The sequence below is a fragment of the Mesoplodon densirostris genome, chromosome 11, assembly GCF_025265405.1.
Source record: "Mesoplodon densirostris isolate mMesDen1 chromosome 11, mMesDen1 primary haplotype, whole genome shotgun sequence".
In the NCBI taxonomy this organism is placed as follows: Eukaryota; Metazoa; Chordata; class Mammalia; order Artiodactyla; family Ziphiidae; genus Mesoplodon; species Mesoplodon densirostris.
Genome location: NC_082671.1, coordinates 6,391,741 through 6,406,566, shown reverse-complemented (window position 1 = coordinate 6,406,566; position 14,826 = coordinate 6,391,741). Strand labels below are relative to the sequence as shown.

At 40.3% G+C, this 14,826-nt stretch overlaps 1 protein-coding gene across 4 annotated transcripts in view; it reads left to right on the top strand.

Moving 5' to 3' along the window:
- Positions 1–145: 145 nt before the first annotated feature.
- Positions 146–14,826, top strand: part of AKAP3 (A-kinase anchoring protein 3) — a 28,263-nt gene continuing 13,582 nt past the window's right edge. For 2 of the 4 annotated variants that reach the window (XM_060112825.1, XM_060112823.1), the window contains exons 1-2: positions 146–314; positions 8,531–8,626. In XM_060112825.1, coding sequence (XP_059968808.1) covers positions 246–314; positions 8,531–8,626 — 165 coding nt within the window. In that variant the 5' untranslated portion in view covers positions 146–245. Of the gene's footprint in view, positions 543–2,786; positions 2,847–8,530; positions 8,627–14,826 lie in introns of those variants that run through there. The other 2 variants (XM_060112827.1, XM_060112826.1) reach the window with 2 other exon arrangements.

Sequence of the window (14,826 nt, the reverse complement as noted above, 5' to 3'; positions counted from 1 at the left end):
GTCTGCGCAGGCGCTTACCGGGAACGGAAGGGGCGGGTCCGAGGTTAGGGTGAAGAGTGGCTCGGAAGAGTGTTGGGGAGAGAGCTGGAGGGGTGGGGGGACGCGGGAGAGACGGGGAGGAGGGGAAGTAGAAAGAAAGGAGTCTTAGGGTCGGAATCTCCGGTCTGGAGTGCACCGTAAAGATAACCTCGTATTGTCGAGGAACGTGAAATTTACAGTGGGCCGGGGACTGACTCAAGGGCAAAATGGCAGCACCGCAGCTCTCCCGACTCTCAGTTCATCGTTCCCTGAAAGTGTCCGATGGGGCGGCCCCGGTGAGGCGGGGAAGGAGGAGGCGTGGTCCCTGCGCTCGGGAAACTCTTCAAGGAGAAAACTCGGGCCCAGGGGACTGGAGGGGGCGGGGACCAAGAGAGAAAAAGTGAGGACGAGAAATAGAAGTGAGAAAGGATGCTGTCGTGGAACCGGAGCAGGTTCCGTCCGGAGCCTTGGCTCTTTCTTGCTGTTCCCTTTTCCTGGCGTGTCACCAGCTCAAGTGTTTGCGGGTAGGTGACCTCGGAGACGACTTGTCTGACGTCTTCTGTCATTCCACCTGTCCTTTAATTACTCTGATTTATCAAAGCCTTTATCTCACCACCTGACATGAATCCAGGGATTCTTAACTTGGACTGCCACCCAGGAGTGGGCTTCAGGGGACTTCCCTGGTGGTCCAGTGGTTAAGATTCCGTGCTTCCACTGCAGGGCGTGCCCGTTCGAACACTGTTCTGGGAACTAAGGTCCTGCAGGCCGCACAGAGTGGCCAAATAAAAAGGAGTGGGCTTCAGGAAGTCTACGAACTTCCTGAAATGTCATGTAAAACGTTAGTGGGCGTGTATGCCATTTGCACATTTTTCTAGGAAGAAACTCAAGATGGCTCTCTCTAGAGCAAAGGTTTGTAATTTTTTTTTGTAAACTGTGGATCCGTTGGGAGTCTACATTGTTCCAGAAAGTATAATAGTATCTAGAGCTTATGGAAATTCTAGAAAGGTAAAGACTTGCATTTTTGAATACTTTCTTCGGGGCAACCTCTCAAGCTCCCTGAGTAGGAACAGCGATCAGCAACGTGTCGTGAGACATCTACCTAGGGCTTATCAGAAAACAGACTCGTTTGGGGGAGTCTTTCTAGATTCGGTCGTTTCTTCAGTGCTTTGTGTTTTCAGGAAGAAAGGAGTGTGCGTTGCTGGGATGGACAAAAGACATGTAGTGGGCAGAAGTGCCCTGTTATTAGGCTTGTAAGGTTGGTTGGTCCCACTCTACCCCACCCCCTCCGCTTACTGAAATGTCATCTTCCACAGTGAATTGGAAGAGGAAAGAAACTCTTGAAGAAATTTTATCAGAGAAGTTTACTAATGCTACACTCATATTTCTTGGTCTCATCCTGTGTTCACTCAGGACTTATTTTGCTAATATTTGATTCTGGAGTCAATATGAATAAAAACATACCTTCCTGATTGGCAGCCAGGGGAAAATTTATCTATAAATTTATAGATCCCTTTATCATTGGCCGCATCCTAACACCTGTGTAATACTGCCAATTATGTTTCACCTCCAAGTCAAACAGTGCTTCACGTTCTCAATACTAGTTTCAAGGTGGCATGATATTGCTGAAACAGCATCGACTTAAAACTCAGAATGTTAGAGCCCAGTTCTAGTCTACCAGGTATGTGTTGTGAGCTGGGTAAGCTTCTACATCTGTCTAATAGGGAAGAGAAAACTTGTCCTGCTTCCTCAGAATGCTACCGTAAGGATCAAATGACATGGACATGAAGGCACCTTGTCAGTTGCAAAGTGCTGTATGAGTGTACGTGTGTTCTGTTCACATCGCACTCAAGTATCAAAATCACAGAATGTTAGAGCTGGAGGGGATCTTAAGAGATCAGCAAACTCAATTTCTTTATTTTAAAGATGAAGAAACTGAAACAATATAAAAGATTATCAGTAGATAAGTAACCTTGTTGAAGGAAGCTTGTAAACCAGTAAGTCGTTTTTGAATTCATTAACAATTTTAATCTTTATCCTGTAGCATTGTTCAGAGAGTTATTAAGAGTACCTAAGGTAACATTCCAAAGAGAGTGTACTGCTCATAAAGTCTCCTCAAGCCTAGAAATGGCCAACCAAATGCTCTTGGTCTGATCCACCTCAGTATGATTCCTCAGGTCGAGAATTGCAGAGGATGGATTAGTGCTACTGCAGCTGTGACCATCTAAGATTCATTATAACCCAGAGGTGGTCAGTTTAGGCAAAATATCTCAGAATTTTTTTTTATATATAAAAGTTAAGATGCTTATAATCAAGAAGAGTCCAGGCTGGACCCCACAAAATGAAGTGATTCCATGGGCTTGGCATAAAAAATTTAGTAGACCCTCAATTCTTTAATTTCTTATTCTCTGCACCCATCTGGATTTGTTCCTATGTAATACTTACTTTGTTCTTTTAAATGGGATCCATTGGCATAAATTCCCCCTCCCATATCCCCTAACAAAATTAGACACTTAAATGAGAAAATTAATCTGGAGAAAGCAAGGCCAGTCCTTCCAAACTAAGCATCCGAGCCTTGGAATGTATCTTCACCCCTCCCCTTGGCCTTTGATCACTCAGTTTCTGGTAGCCTCACCACTGTTGCCATGGAGACAGTGATATCACCAGTTGTGATTCTGATGTCACTCTCCAGTCCCAACAAGGGGGAGGTACATGGAAGGCTGGGGGAGGAAACAAGATCTTGAGCTGAGCATGAACATCCCAGCATCTTCATTGACTTTAAAAGTATATTCTGGAGTCTGATTATGTTTCATCATTCCAGTGCTGCAGAGGTAGGAAATCCCACTGGACTGAGAAAACAGCCCATTTTCTGATCCTCTGTGGTTAAAAGGGAGAATTCAGTGATAAGTGCTGGGCTAACTTTTAATGTTCAACCGCGCCTCCCTCTTTGCCCGGTCAATTTTAGTTTCACATCAGAATCTTCTGGAAATAAATGAGCCTCTCCCTCAGTACCATGATAGCTGAACGTACTATCTTTGCTGTTGAAGTTTTAATTTTGTTGCAGATTGATCAGATCTCCTTGGCCATACTTTTGGGGACATGAGGGGGTCTTACGTCTGCTTTCCAATTTCATGATGTGACTGGAAGCTTGACTGTGTGCTGACTTTTCCTATTCATGTGTGGCTGTTCCAAGAGCTGTTGTTTTTGTTTTTTTTGTTGTTATTGTTGTTCCCAGTGCTCTAATAGCAAAATCAGACTGGTATAGCTCTGAGCCCCGATTCTCATCCACTTCCATTCTCTCACTGTTAGTTCTGACTCCGTGGCTAGACAACAGAGAACTGGGGGAAGGCAGGATATATGTAGCTCTGTGGAGAAAATGTCTGTACTAACAGGGCAATGGAGGAAGAGGTTATCACTAAGGGAAAGTGAAACTATAGGAGATCCACAGGAAAGCTGAGCAGTGAGTGGTACCACTGAGAAAAAGATATACACACACACACACACTTCTCTAATCCTTATTTAAACAAAATCGCATGAAACTGATCTCATCAACAACCAAATTTATTGAGTGTCTACTATATGCCAGGCACTTAGAGAAAGGGAGTGAGAGAGAAAAAGAGAATGGATGTAATAGAATATATACTTCCTTTTTTAAACTAGTAATAAAAACTAGTCAAATAAATTTCAAAACTTGATCAGATATGTATCAACCCTGCAAAAGCTTCATTTTTGCTGCCCATAATTTGAGTTTTTCTGTGAGTTTAGGAACCTTGAGTAAACAAGAGCTCATCCTTATGATGAATACAGGAAACATGTCTCGAGATGGAGCTGTGGTCTGGGATACAGCACCATAACTAAGCCCTGTATTGTTGTGCATTCCTGATTCATGATTTGCACTCCTCAGTTATCTCTGAGGTAATAATCACATTGACATTTTTAAGGAACATTTTAGGTCAGTCCTTCCATTGTCCACAGGGTCTCTCTATTGGCCATAGATAAAATTCTTAGCTTCCAGAATGTTAACCTGCAGAGCTGTAAATATTTCAATGAATATATCCATTGTGGGTTTTTTTAATTTATTTATTTTATTTCTGTATTTTGGGCTGTGTTGGGTCCTCATTGCTGCGCACAGGCTTTCTCTAGTTACGGCGAGCGGGGCTACTCTTTGTTGCAGTACATGGGCTTCTCATTGGGGTGGCTTCTCTTGTTGTGGAGCACAGGCTCTAGGCACATGGGCTTCAGTAGTTGTGGCACGCGGGCTCAGTAGTTGCGGCTTGCAGGCTCTAGAGTGCAGGCTCAGTAGTTGTGGCACATGGGCTTAGTTGCTCTGCGGCATGTGGGATCTTCCCAGACCAGGGATCGAACCCGTGTACCCTGCATTGGCAGGCGGATTCTTAACCACTGCGCCACCAGGGAAGCCTTATCCATTGGTTTTAATATTCCTTTTATGGGCCTCAGTTTCCTAATCTTTAAAATGAGTATGTTACAATAAATGGTTCCTAAGGTCCATTTATCTTCACATTGTATATAGTTAGCCTTCTTTCCTCATCAAATTTAATAGATAACACAAAGCATCCTTTATGTCTTTTATTTTCCACCCTAACTCCAGGATATTATTCACCAACTTTGAGGTTAAGAAATGGATGAATCCACTTATTGGCTCCATTAATCTCTAGACTCTCCTCTCTTTTCCATTTTGTTATGAGACATGTATACAGATTTAGGAGTCTGAGTATCACTATCATCCAAAGGTATTTAAGTACCTCCTTATATACACTATTATCCAGGACAATTTAGGGAATTGAAAGTCTAAAACAAACGTCATGGATGCAGACAAACATACAGAAGATATAGAAAATAGAATAAAAACCTCAGGACATATGTAAATGGAAGTGTTTGCTGAATCTATATAACGAGTAGGTGTGAAAGAAGTACAAGAGTGCTTTTGAGGTATTGATTTATTTGTTTTATTGGGATAGAAGGTCTATTAGTAAATCATTGGATAAATATTTACACCTTCGATAAGTCTCTGGGGTGAACATATCCCCAAAAAGAGTCAAGCTTCATGCAAGTCTTAACCAGTCTAGCAAATCTGAGCAAGTCATTTCTTTTTTTCTCAGATTCTCCAACTTAAGAGAGAAAGAAAAATTGAGCCATCTAGAATTAGAAATAGGCTGTAGTCATATATTCATTCTTTCAGCAGGCAATTAGAAGGAAAATAATTGATCTGGAAGCTGGTTTTGAAGTTAATTATGAATTCCCTTTGTAACATGAGGATGTGTATTCCTCCTGAGTCCTCAAAGGAATGCCTACAAAGTGTTTTGATTTTTTGTTTTATCTTTTTGGCCGCTGCCATGCAGTATGCGGGATCCTTAGTTTCCCAACCAGGGCTCTAACCTGCGCCCCCTGCAGTGGAAATGCTGGAAGCGCGGAGTCTTAACCACTGGACTGCCAGGGAAGTCCCAAAGTGTTTTGAGATTCATGAACTCCAGGCACTTATTCTCCATTCTAGCTACTTATCTTCTGACTTCCTATTTAAGCCAGATTTGAGATTAGGCTAAAAACTGTCAGTGTCCTCGTTGTTAAATAAGTCTGTCTACCAATGATTTGAAGGTGGAGAATAACAATAGTCATTTCAGAAATTACTGGCCAGATGATGAAACCTTTGTTGTCATGTAGGAACCATCAGACTGCACCAAGAATGAGATATGGAATATGAATGTGAATGTCATTTTGTGCTCATCACTTATGTATCCCATGTGAAAAATAATAGGTCAAACCATTATTTGGTAATATGAGCAATAAAGTTCATATATAAAATCAGCCTTTTTTATTTGTGTCTTTCCACTGCGGATTCCTTATATTTCATGGCAGGAGGGGTGGATAGACTTAGGAATAGTGAAGACAACAAGAAGTTAATCCTGAGCTTTCCTCACAGCTCAGAACCTGTCCTCAGTAAGAGTAAGTGACCCCACAACTTCCTTTCTGTACTTCATTTTCATCCTTGCTTTTTTTTTTTTTTTTTTTTTGTGGTACGCGGGCCTCTCACCGTTGTGGCCTCTCCCGTGGTGGAGCACAGGCTCCGGACGCGCAAGCTCAGCGGCCATGGCTCACGGGCCGAGCCGCTCCGCGGCATGTGGGATCTTCCCGGACCGGGGCACGAACCCGTGTCCTTTGTGTCATCAGGAGGACTCTCAACCACTGCGCCACCAGGGAAACGCCTGGTTTAATTGTGCTATATAATCTAAAGTCAGTAGATCCCATTGACTTTGTCATTTTCTATTAGAAGTAACTCATTAAGATGAAATGTAAACTAGAGATTAAAAGACCTGCACTGTCAACAGTCCAGGACAGCCTGTTTCCAAGTCTTCTGATTCTTTGGCCAAAGAACAGTGCCATCCCTTCCTTTATGCATGGTAATGGTTCAAGGGTTCGAATATATACACAAAATATCGAGCTGCTGAGAAACCATACGGGGTTTAACTTAATTGACATTAAAAGCTTCCTTGTTAGAGTTTTTAAAAAACATTAAAATAAGGTACCAAGAAGGTTAGGAAATCTCAGAGAAAATTTTTAAAGAAAAGAATAATTATCTTTCCGGAGCTTGCAAGTCTATTGCAGAGAGGATCTCTCCATATAAGCCCAGGCCCAGGGGTTCTCAATTCTAGATGTACATTAGAATCGCCCAGAGAGCTTTTAAGAATTCAATGCCTACATTTCCACACCCTAAAACCGCTAAAATAAGACTCTCTGGGGATTGGTATCTCAGATACAGTATTTTTAAACAGTTGATCCTAAGTTTCAGTATTTTTAAACAGGGCGATTCTAAGGTCTAATCAGGGTGGAAAACCCGTTGCTTATTCAAGGAATCTATTGTATTACGGTATTAGGAAGAGAAAAGAAAGCTGTTTACCCAGCTCAGTAATCTAAGTTAGTGGGGTGTGAAAACGGGAACGCATTCTTTTGGGAGCAAAGAACAGGTAGCTCTTGAAAGATCTTATATTTTCTTTTTAGTAATTACCCATAATGTTATGTATAACAAAAATAATAAATCCACTTACAATTAAGTTTAAATCGTGTGTAATCTGTGTTTGAGTTGTGTTGGTTTTATTTGTGGGGGAGATGTATACCCCACCACGACCTAAAGTCCCTTAAAGCAAATATTTCCAATTAACCAGATATTCAACCCTTAATAATGCTCCATTTATTTCAAGCAATTATTTTTACAACACAATTTCATTGTTAAAAAAAAATTAGGTTAAGCTTTTGGACTTTATTATAACAGAATTTTAAACCAGTATATTTGTTGAAATTAAACTATAAATATATATGCCTATTTCACAAAGATGTTTGTGGGGCATTGGGGAGGAAAAATTGGCCACCTTATTCCACGTTGCTTATTAAGAAGTATAGATCTAAGCAACATTTATAACAAAAGAAGGGAAACTTCAGTGTGGAAGCCTGGTAATGGCATTCTGTCATGGAAAAAGAGGGCAGAGAGAAGCTTCCCGTACTTGTAGATTAGCAGTAGGCAAATAGGATAATTAGTCATGTTTCCAAGAACTAGCAAAGATGTGGTGCTGCAGAAAGTGGATGAGACTAAGGCCAAAGGCCAAGGAGTATATGGATTAAGGACTATGATGCTCACTTGTGAGAGGAGGCAGTGAGAGCAGCAAGTATAAGCAATTCTTTCAAGAAAAATGACTACAAATGAGAGAAGAGAGAAATAGTAGTTAGAGGAGGCTTGGGAGGGAAGAATACATGTCAAATAAATTTCAGCTTTCTGGAAGACCAGGTAGATGGTGGTGCCATTACAGAGGTTAGGGAACAGAGCAAAGAGTTGGGAAGGTTCTGAAAAAATCAACATCAGCAAGGACATCACTGCCTCCAAGGCCCTTTGGATGGTGCATATGACATCTCCCTTCTCCTGGCATTCAGATACTTGGTGGAACCTTGGGGAATGAGAATTCCTCCAGGACCCCTGGCTAATTGGAAGAGGCATTAAGGAAGCCCTTAATCTTAAGGAAGAGATACTAGACTTACTGCTAATATAAGTAAGTTAGTGCTCTAGGAATTAATTACAATGAAGCCTACGTTACTGTATAAAGTTGGTGGAGGCAAGAACAGAGAGGGACAAGTCAATTAATTCTATTCTGATCACACTGAGCTTTGAGCATGTACTGAAAATCCAAGATCTGGAAGGTCTGTCCAGCCAGGACACAGAGAGCAGGACATGTCTGCTTAGGTTCATTCATGAGCAAATCTATATCAAGCACCTCTAGAATACACCAGCCTCTGGCCTCTGCACTAGAGATACATGTGCTTAAGAAATCTTCCTGCAGTTGGGAGCTGAGGATGAAGAGGTCCAGAGTTAAGTGGGTGTGGAGTAGCTCTTGGGACAGGTCTCTGTGGAAAGCATCTCTCCTGTTTTCCACATCTCAGCCTTTTACCTTATTTCTCCTTCCGTATAACTAGCCCTTCTGATGACCCATTCTTATTTTATTTCTTCTTCCAGATGTCAGATAGGGTTGACTGGTTACAAAGCCAAACTGGAGTTTGCAAAGTTGATGTCTATTCCCCCGGAGATGGCCAACCTCAGGACTGGAAAATGGTAAGTGTCAGCCGCCTTATAAATACTGAGTTAGGAATATGTGCCATTAAGACTAGCTTTATTCTCTCCACCACCACCTCTTATTCTTGAAGATGAAGTTATTGGGGGGAAAATGAACTCCTTTAGAACAAGTGATATTGTCATTCTGCCTACATCATTCAGCTTAGTATCAGGAACTGTAAGTCAGAGTCCCGTCAGAAGATGGAAACCGCACCAGTAACTGAATATTAAAAACCTGTTCAGTAAAAAGTATTTAGCTAAGTTAACTGCTAAAAGCTGTGAAAGAAGACTCAAAGAGTTCCAGAAGCAGCAAATGGAGAAAGCAGCTACTTCCCCTAGGCTAAAAGAGTAAACAAGGAAGAAACTAAGGCTCACGAAAGCTCCCTCGCCCTCAACCAAGGCTGCTTCAGATCTCCCTGGAGAGAGTGAGCTGCAGCAGGACAGCCACCTGCATCCCAGTGGTGCTGAAGACACTTGCCAGAGGGTACAGAGGGGCCAGAAGGGAAACGCCTCCCACCTGTGATGACCACGTAGTGCCCCACCAGTGCCCTCTGTCAACAAAGCCAGCTGCCGAAGGAGAAGTGTTTAAAGAGTCCAGTTCCAGAGTCACAATGCAAGACAGAAAAGCGTGGACTTGGAGTTGAGAGACAGCAATGAATAACTGGCACAGACACTGTGCTGAGTCTTAGGGTCAGAGATAGAAAAATAAATTAGAATTCTCTCCCTTTAAGGATCTCACAATCTAATGGAACCCCCTTTGTAATCCTCATCCTTAGTACTAACATTTATCAAACATCTGCTCGCATGTAACGTTACATCATCCATATTCTGTTTGTCCAAAATCTATTTGGTCTGCCTTATATAGCCTAAGAAAGAAAACATTAACAAATCTACATTAAGACATTAGGACATACAGATACTAGATACCCAATTAATGTAGAATAAGTGCTAACCAAAACTGCTTCCACTAGATCTTTTATTTACTTCTTCCCTTTTCTTTAGAAAAACAAAAAAAAATGAGTTTCAATATTAAATCAAATTAACAAAAATTTCTCAATTTTTCAATAAGTGAGAAGCACTCTAGTGGATGTAGTAAAGAATGAAACAATTTCTGTCCTCGTAGACTGTATCATTCATTTGGGAAAATAAAAAATACACATGTGCTCTAAATAACTAGTAGACACCAATTATAAGAAGTTCATGGTAATTTGCCAAATGGATTTTCTGGACAGTAATTGCTCTGCATGCTTAAAGAACAGATCATTTCGAAGTGGGAGATAGGGAAAATTTTATAAAGTATGTTTAATTGAGTTAGAGGTGAAGAATAGGACGGGAGGCATATGTGTTGACTTAACACTAAGCTACTGAAGCAGAAGATGGCTGAGGAGAGAAAATTAAACCCCTTAACCCTTTTCATATTCTCCTTCAGGGCCATGAAAATTTTCCCTGTTCTTAATTAAGAAAGACTCAGAAATAATTGGGCATCCACCTTCCCCAACTGTTCAAGATACTAGTCTATAAGAAAGTTAAAGGATACAAGAGGGCAAAAGGTTTGGAGGAGGTGGGTGTTTGACTGTCAACTCCATCAGTAGAAAAAGAAACAGGGTTAGTATTTCCGCCAGTCACTCTGACTTCATCGGCTACTTCTGCAAAATTCTTCTGGATTGAGTGGAATAATGCACATAGGGTGCACACATTTTAGTTTAAAAAACATAAATAGACAACTGAAAAACTAAAACACACCAAGCTAACACAACTCCTTAGACTCCATCACGAAGCTCGATGCTGTGCTATAGGGTTGTTTTTCCTTAATGTTCTGTGAAAAGAATTGAAAAGGATACAAAGTAAAATCTACATCTGCATTATAATAAGACTGTACACGTTACAGCCTAATTTTGGAAACATGCCTATTTGCAAATAGTGTGCGCCATCTGTAAAAGTAGGTAACATTAAGGAATAATTTTCAAAAAAGTGCAAAATCGAGACTCCCAATTAGATACAAAAATGAATGCATGTTAAAGATTTTTTCAACTAATTAATGAGGAAATTGGTGAGACATATTACACCCAGTTCAAAGGAGAATTTTTTAAAAAGGTATACTTACAGATCAGGAATGTTGAAATGAATGTGCAAATCAAGGCAAAACTGGCCTCTTCCACAGCTAAACCTCCACTGGACAGAAGTTACATGTTTGTAGACACACTGAATTATTTTGCATTGCTATCAATTATCTGCAGCTTACAGAGTTGTAAAGTAGCTCACACAGAATCAGAATCAAGTTATGTGGACGGCTATATGCAATGCTCAGTCTACAGACTATGAACTATAGATAGTGCATAGTTTTCTAATGAAGCACAAAATTTTTTCCTACACTTAGCTCCATTTTTATTGCAAAAATCTCAAAATAAGATAAATTTTGATCACAAAATAAGGCTAGTCTCATCAGATTTGGTCTGATTATTTATATACTTGCGGCAACCAGATAAGCCTTAAGTTTGCTTTACTGGAACTTTTTATAAAGAGTCACAGATAGGCCTTTAACAGGATCTTTGTTTTTTATTTTTGGCTGCATCGGGTCTTAGTTGCAGCACGCAGGATCTTCATTGCAGTGCACAGGCTTCTCTCTAGTTGCAGCATGTGGCTCCAGAGCCATGGGCTCTGTAGTTTACGGCACGTGGGCTCAGTAGTTGTGGTGCAAGGACTTAGTTGCCCCGTGGCATGTGGGATCTTAGTTCCCCAACCAGGGATCGAACCCACGTCCCCTGCATTGGAAGGTGGATTCTTAACCACTGGACCACCAGGGAAGTTCCAAATTGGCTTTTAAAGGCCTCCATTATTTGCTGTCCTGAGATCAGGGAGTCAAAACTAAGAAACTCTCTCCACCAGGTTTCACCTGCAGTCCCTAGAAAAATAGGCATGTATTCTGTTGGATTCCTGTGAAACTATTGTTCCTAAATATAGTCTCAGCCACTTACATTAATCATAATTTTTAACCTAAGTACTTTCCAATCTATTTCACAAAGAAACCTGGGAGAGAGGAGGTTTACAATGGTGAACTGTCACATAGCAGCTGAAGTGCAGACTAACAGAGCTTATGGACCAGACAGGACGACTCTCTACAGACATACACATCCCTTATTACAATCTAAGTGGCAAAAACAAACACATTCATTAACAGACCCAAAGGTTTAACCTATCTATAGTAATAAAAATAGAAAGCAAAAGCATATAAGTTATGCTTAGCTATTAGTGTTTCACTATTCTGTCTTACTTAGAAATGATCTAAGTATCCAGTGAATATCCATTAATTAGCTCAATTTAATACCAGTCCAGTGTTTTAAGTTACATAAGGATGTTGGAAATTTATCATCAAGCTGACATACTATAAAACATAATAACTGTTGAAACAAAGTTTGTCAGGATAAATATTCAATTTGATTAAACATATTTATATTTTTCATGATCTTAAACATTAAGTACAAGTAATACTAGCTGATTGGATCTGCATAACCTGTATAAGTTTATGAAGAGCACATCAACATAAAATAAAAACGCACACTTAACATTATACCTAACTCTGGTAAATCAGAAAAGACGTAGCTGTTTTTTGTTTTGTTTTGTTTTGTTTTGTTTTGTTTTTTGCGGTATGTGGGCCTCTCACTGCTGTGGCCTCTCCCGCTGCGGAGCACAGTCTCCGGACACGCAGGCTCAGCAGCCATGGCTCACGGGCCCAGCCGCTCCACGGCATGTGGGATCTTCCCAGACCGGGGCACGAACCCACGTCCCCTGCATCGGCAGGTGGACTCTCAACCACTGCACCACCAGGGAAGCCCGTAGCTGTTTTTATTAAACAAAAATTATTAAACTAATCTTATTTACCAAAAATTTACCCAACTATGTGAACTTAGATTCCTAAAATATTTCTGAGTTAGGCTCTATAAGAATACTTTTTCCAGTCAGAATAGAGATTCTTTTGCTCAAGAAACTTTATAATATTAACTTGTTCATACCATGTGGAGGTAGGAAGACATTATTACTTACACTTAATGCTTTTCTGAATGGCAGACACATAATGATTCGAACACTGATAAATAGCTTAGAGCCTCAATTCTAAACTTTCATCCAGTAGATTCAAATGTCCAGTTTTCAACCAAAAAAATTCACAAGTCAAACAGAGAAACAGGAAAGTATGGCCTATTCAAAGGAAAAAAATAAATCAATAGAAACTGTCTCTGAAAAAGACCCAATGGCAGATCTACTAGACAAAGACTTTAATATGACTGTCTTCAAGATGCTCTAAGAACCAAGGGAAAGATGTGGAGAAAATCAAGAAAATGATGTATGAACAAAGTGCAAATATCCATAAAGAGATAAAAAACCTAAAGATAAACTAAAAGAAATTCTGGAGCTGAAAAGTACAGTAACTGAAATGAAAAAATCACTAGAGGGATTCAAAGGCAGATTTGAGCAGGCAGAAGAAAGAATTAGCAAAATTGAAGATAGGACAATGGAAATTATCAAGTCTAAGGAACAGAAAGAAAAAAAGTATTGAAGAAACAAAACAGAGCCAGAGGGCTCTGTGGGACACCATCAAGAGAACAAACATGCAGCATGGGAGTCCCAGTAGGAGAAGACAGAAAAAAAGGGACAGAGAGAATATTTGGAGAAATAATGGCTGGAAACTTCCCAAATCTAATGAAAGATGTGAACATAAACATCCAGAAGTTCCGTGAACTCCAAATAGGATGAAATCAAAAGACCCGCGCTGGGATACATCATAATCACACTTTCAAAAGGCAAAGACAAATGGAATATGGGTAGAAGTGATGTTTGTCACTTTCAGGCCTGGACAACAAAAGTTTCTCATTCAGTCCTCCACAGTCTCTGGTGTTTCCCATACACTGGCTCGAAGGAAAGATTCTGAGTCCCTAAGGAAGGGTGAAACCATGCAAAAGCAGAGCCTGAGTCACTGCAAAGAAGGCTGCTCATCAAATGCCCTCTCTAAATGATGTTACACACAGACACTATATACATATTGAATTGTTTTATTATAGTTTATGATACACATCATTCATCTCCCCTACATCACCTCTGCAAAGTGGGCTATCAGGTTGGTCCCCCTGGTGAATAGTTTGTATGCTGGAACCCACTGAATTTTCCATTTCTTGGAAGTCTTTGCTCTGACTCCACCACCTTTTCTCTGTCCCTTTCTCAGACATGCATACAGGCAGCTCTCTTTCCTACAGCTTCCTCTTAAAGCTAAATTTTGTCCTTTTAGAAGTTCACCCTTGTTACTGACCTCTGGTTCAGAAAAATAATTTTTTTAAAGATTCATACAGAAACTCAGTAGTCTCTTCACACCTCCCACCCAGGCTGATGGGAATGAATTGCAGGACACACCCCTAGCCATGCTGTCTTCCAGCACTTCTGTTTTCACCCAGAGCACTACTTCCCATACATGTAGGAAGTCAAGTTTTATTCCCTAGTACTCCACAGCTGGTTAACCATGTTTCACCACATTACCCTAACGATCAAGCTTCTTGACTTCTCTTCCTCTTCTCTTACCTCTTCTGAAGTCTAATCTTCATTTGACATGTTTAAGGAGTACTACCTGTCTGATACATTCCATTCCAAGTGTACACATTATTTTGTGCATATTATCTCGTTTAATCTTAATCACAATCATATGAGGAAATTATTTAAAAATAATAATAACTACCATATGATCCAGCAGTTCCACTTCCTGGTATATATCTAAAGGAAACAAAATCACCATCTCGAAGAGATATCTGCACCTCTGTGTTCACTGCAGCGTTATTAACAGCAGCCAAGACATGGAAAACAACCCAAGTGTCCATTGATGGACAATGAATAAAGAAAATGTGGTTCATATATACAGTGGAATATTATGAGAAGAAGGAAATCTTGCCATTTGTGACAATAGCTGCTAAGTGAAATAAGTAAGACAGAGAAAGACAAATACCATATGATCTCACTTATATGTGGGCTCTAAAAATAAAAAAGAACACATAAATTCATAGGTGCAGAGAACAGATGGGTGATTGCCAGAGGTGGGTGGGCAAAATGGGTGAAGGAGGTCAAAAGGTACAAACTTCCAGTTATAAAATAAATAAATCCTGGGGATATAATGTACAGCATGGTGACTATAGTTCATAATACCGTAGTATATATTTTGTATA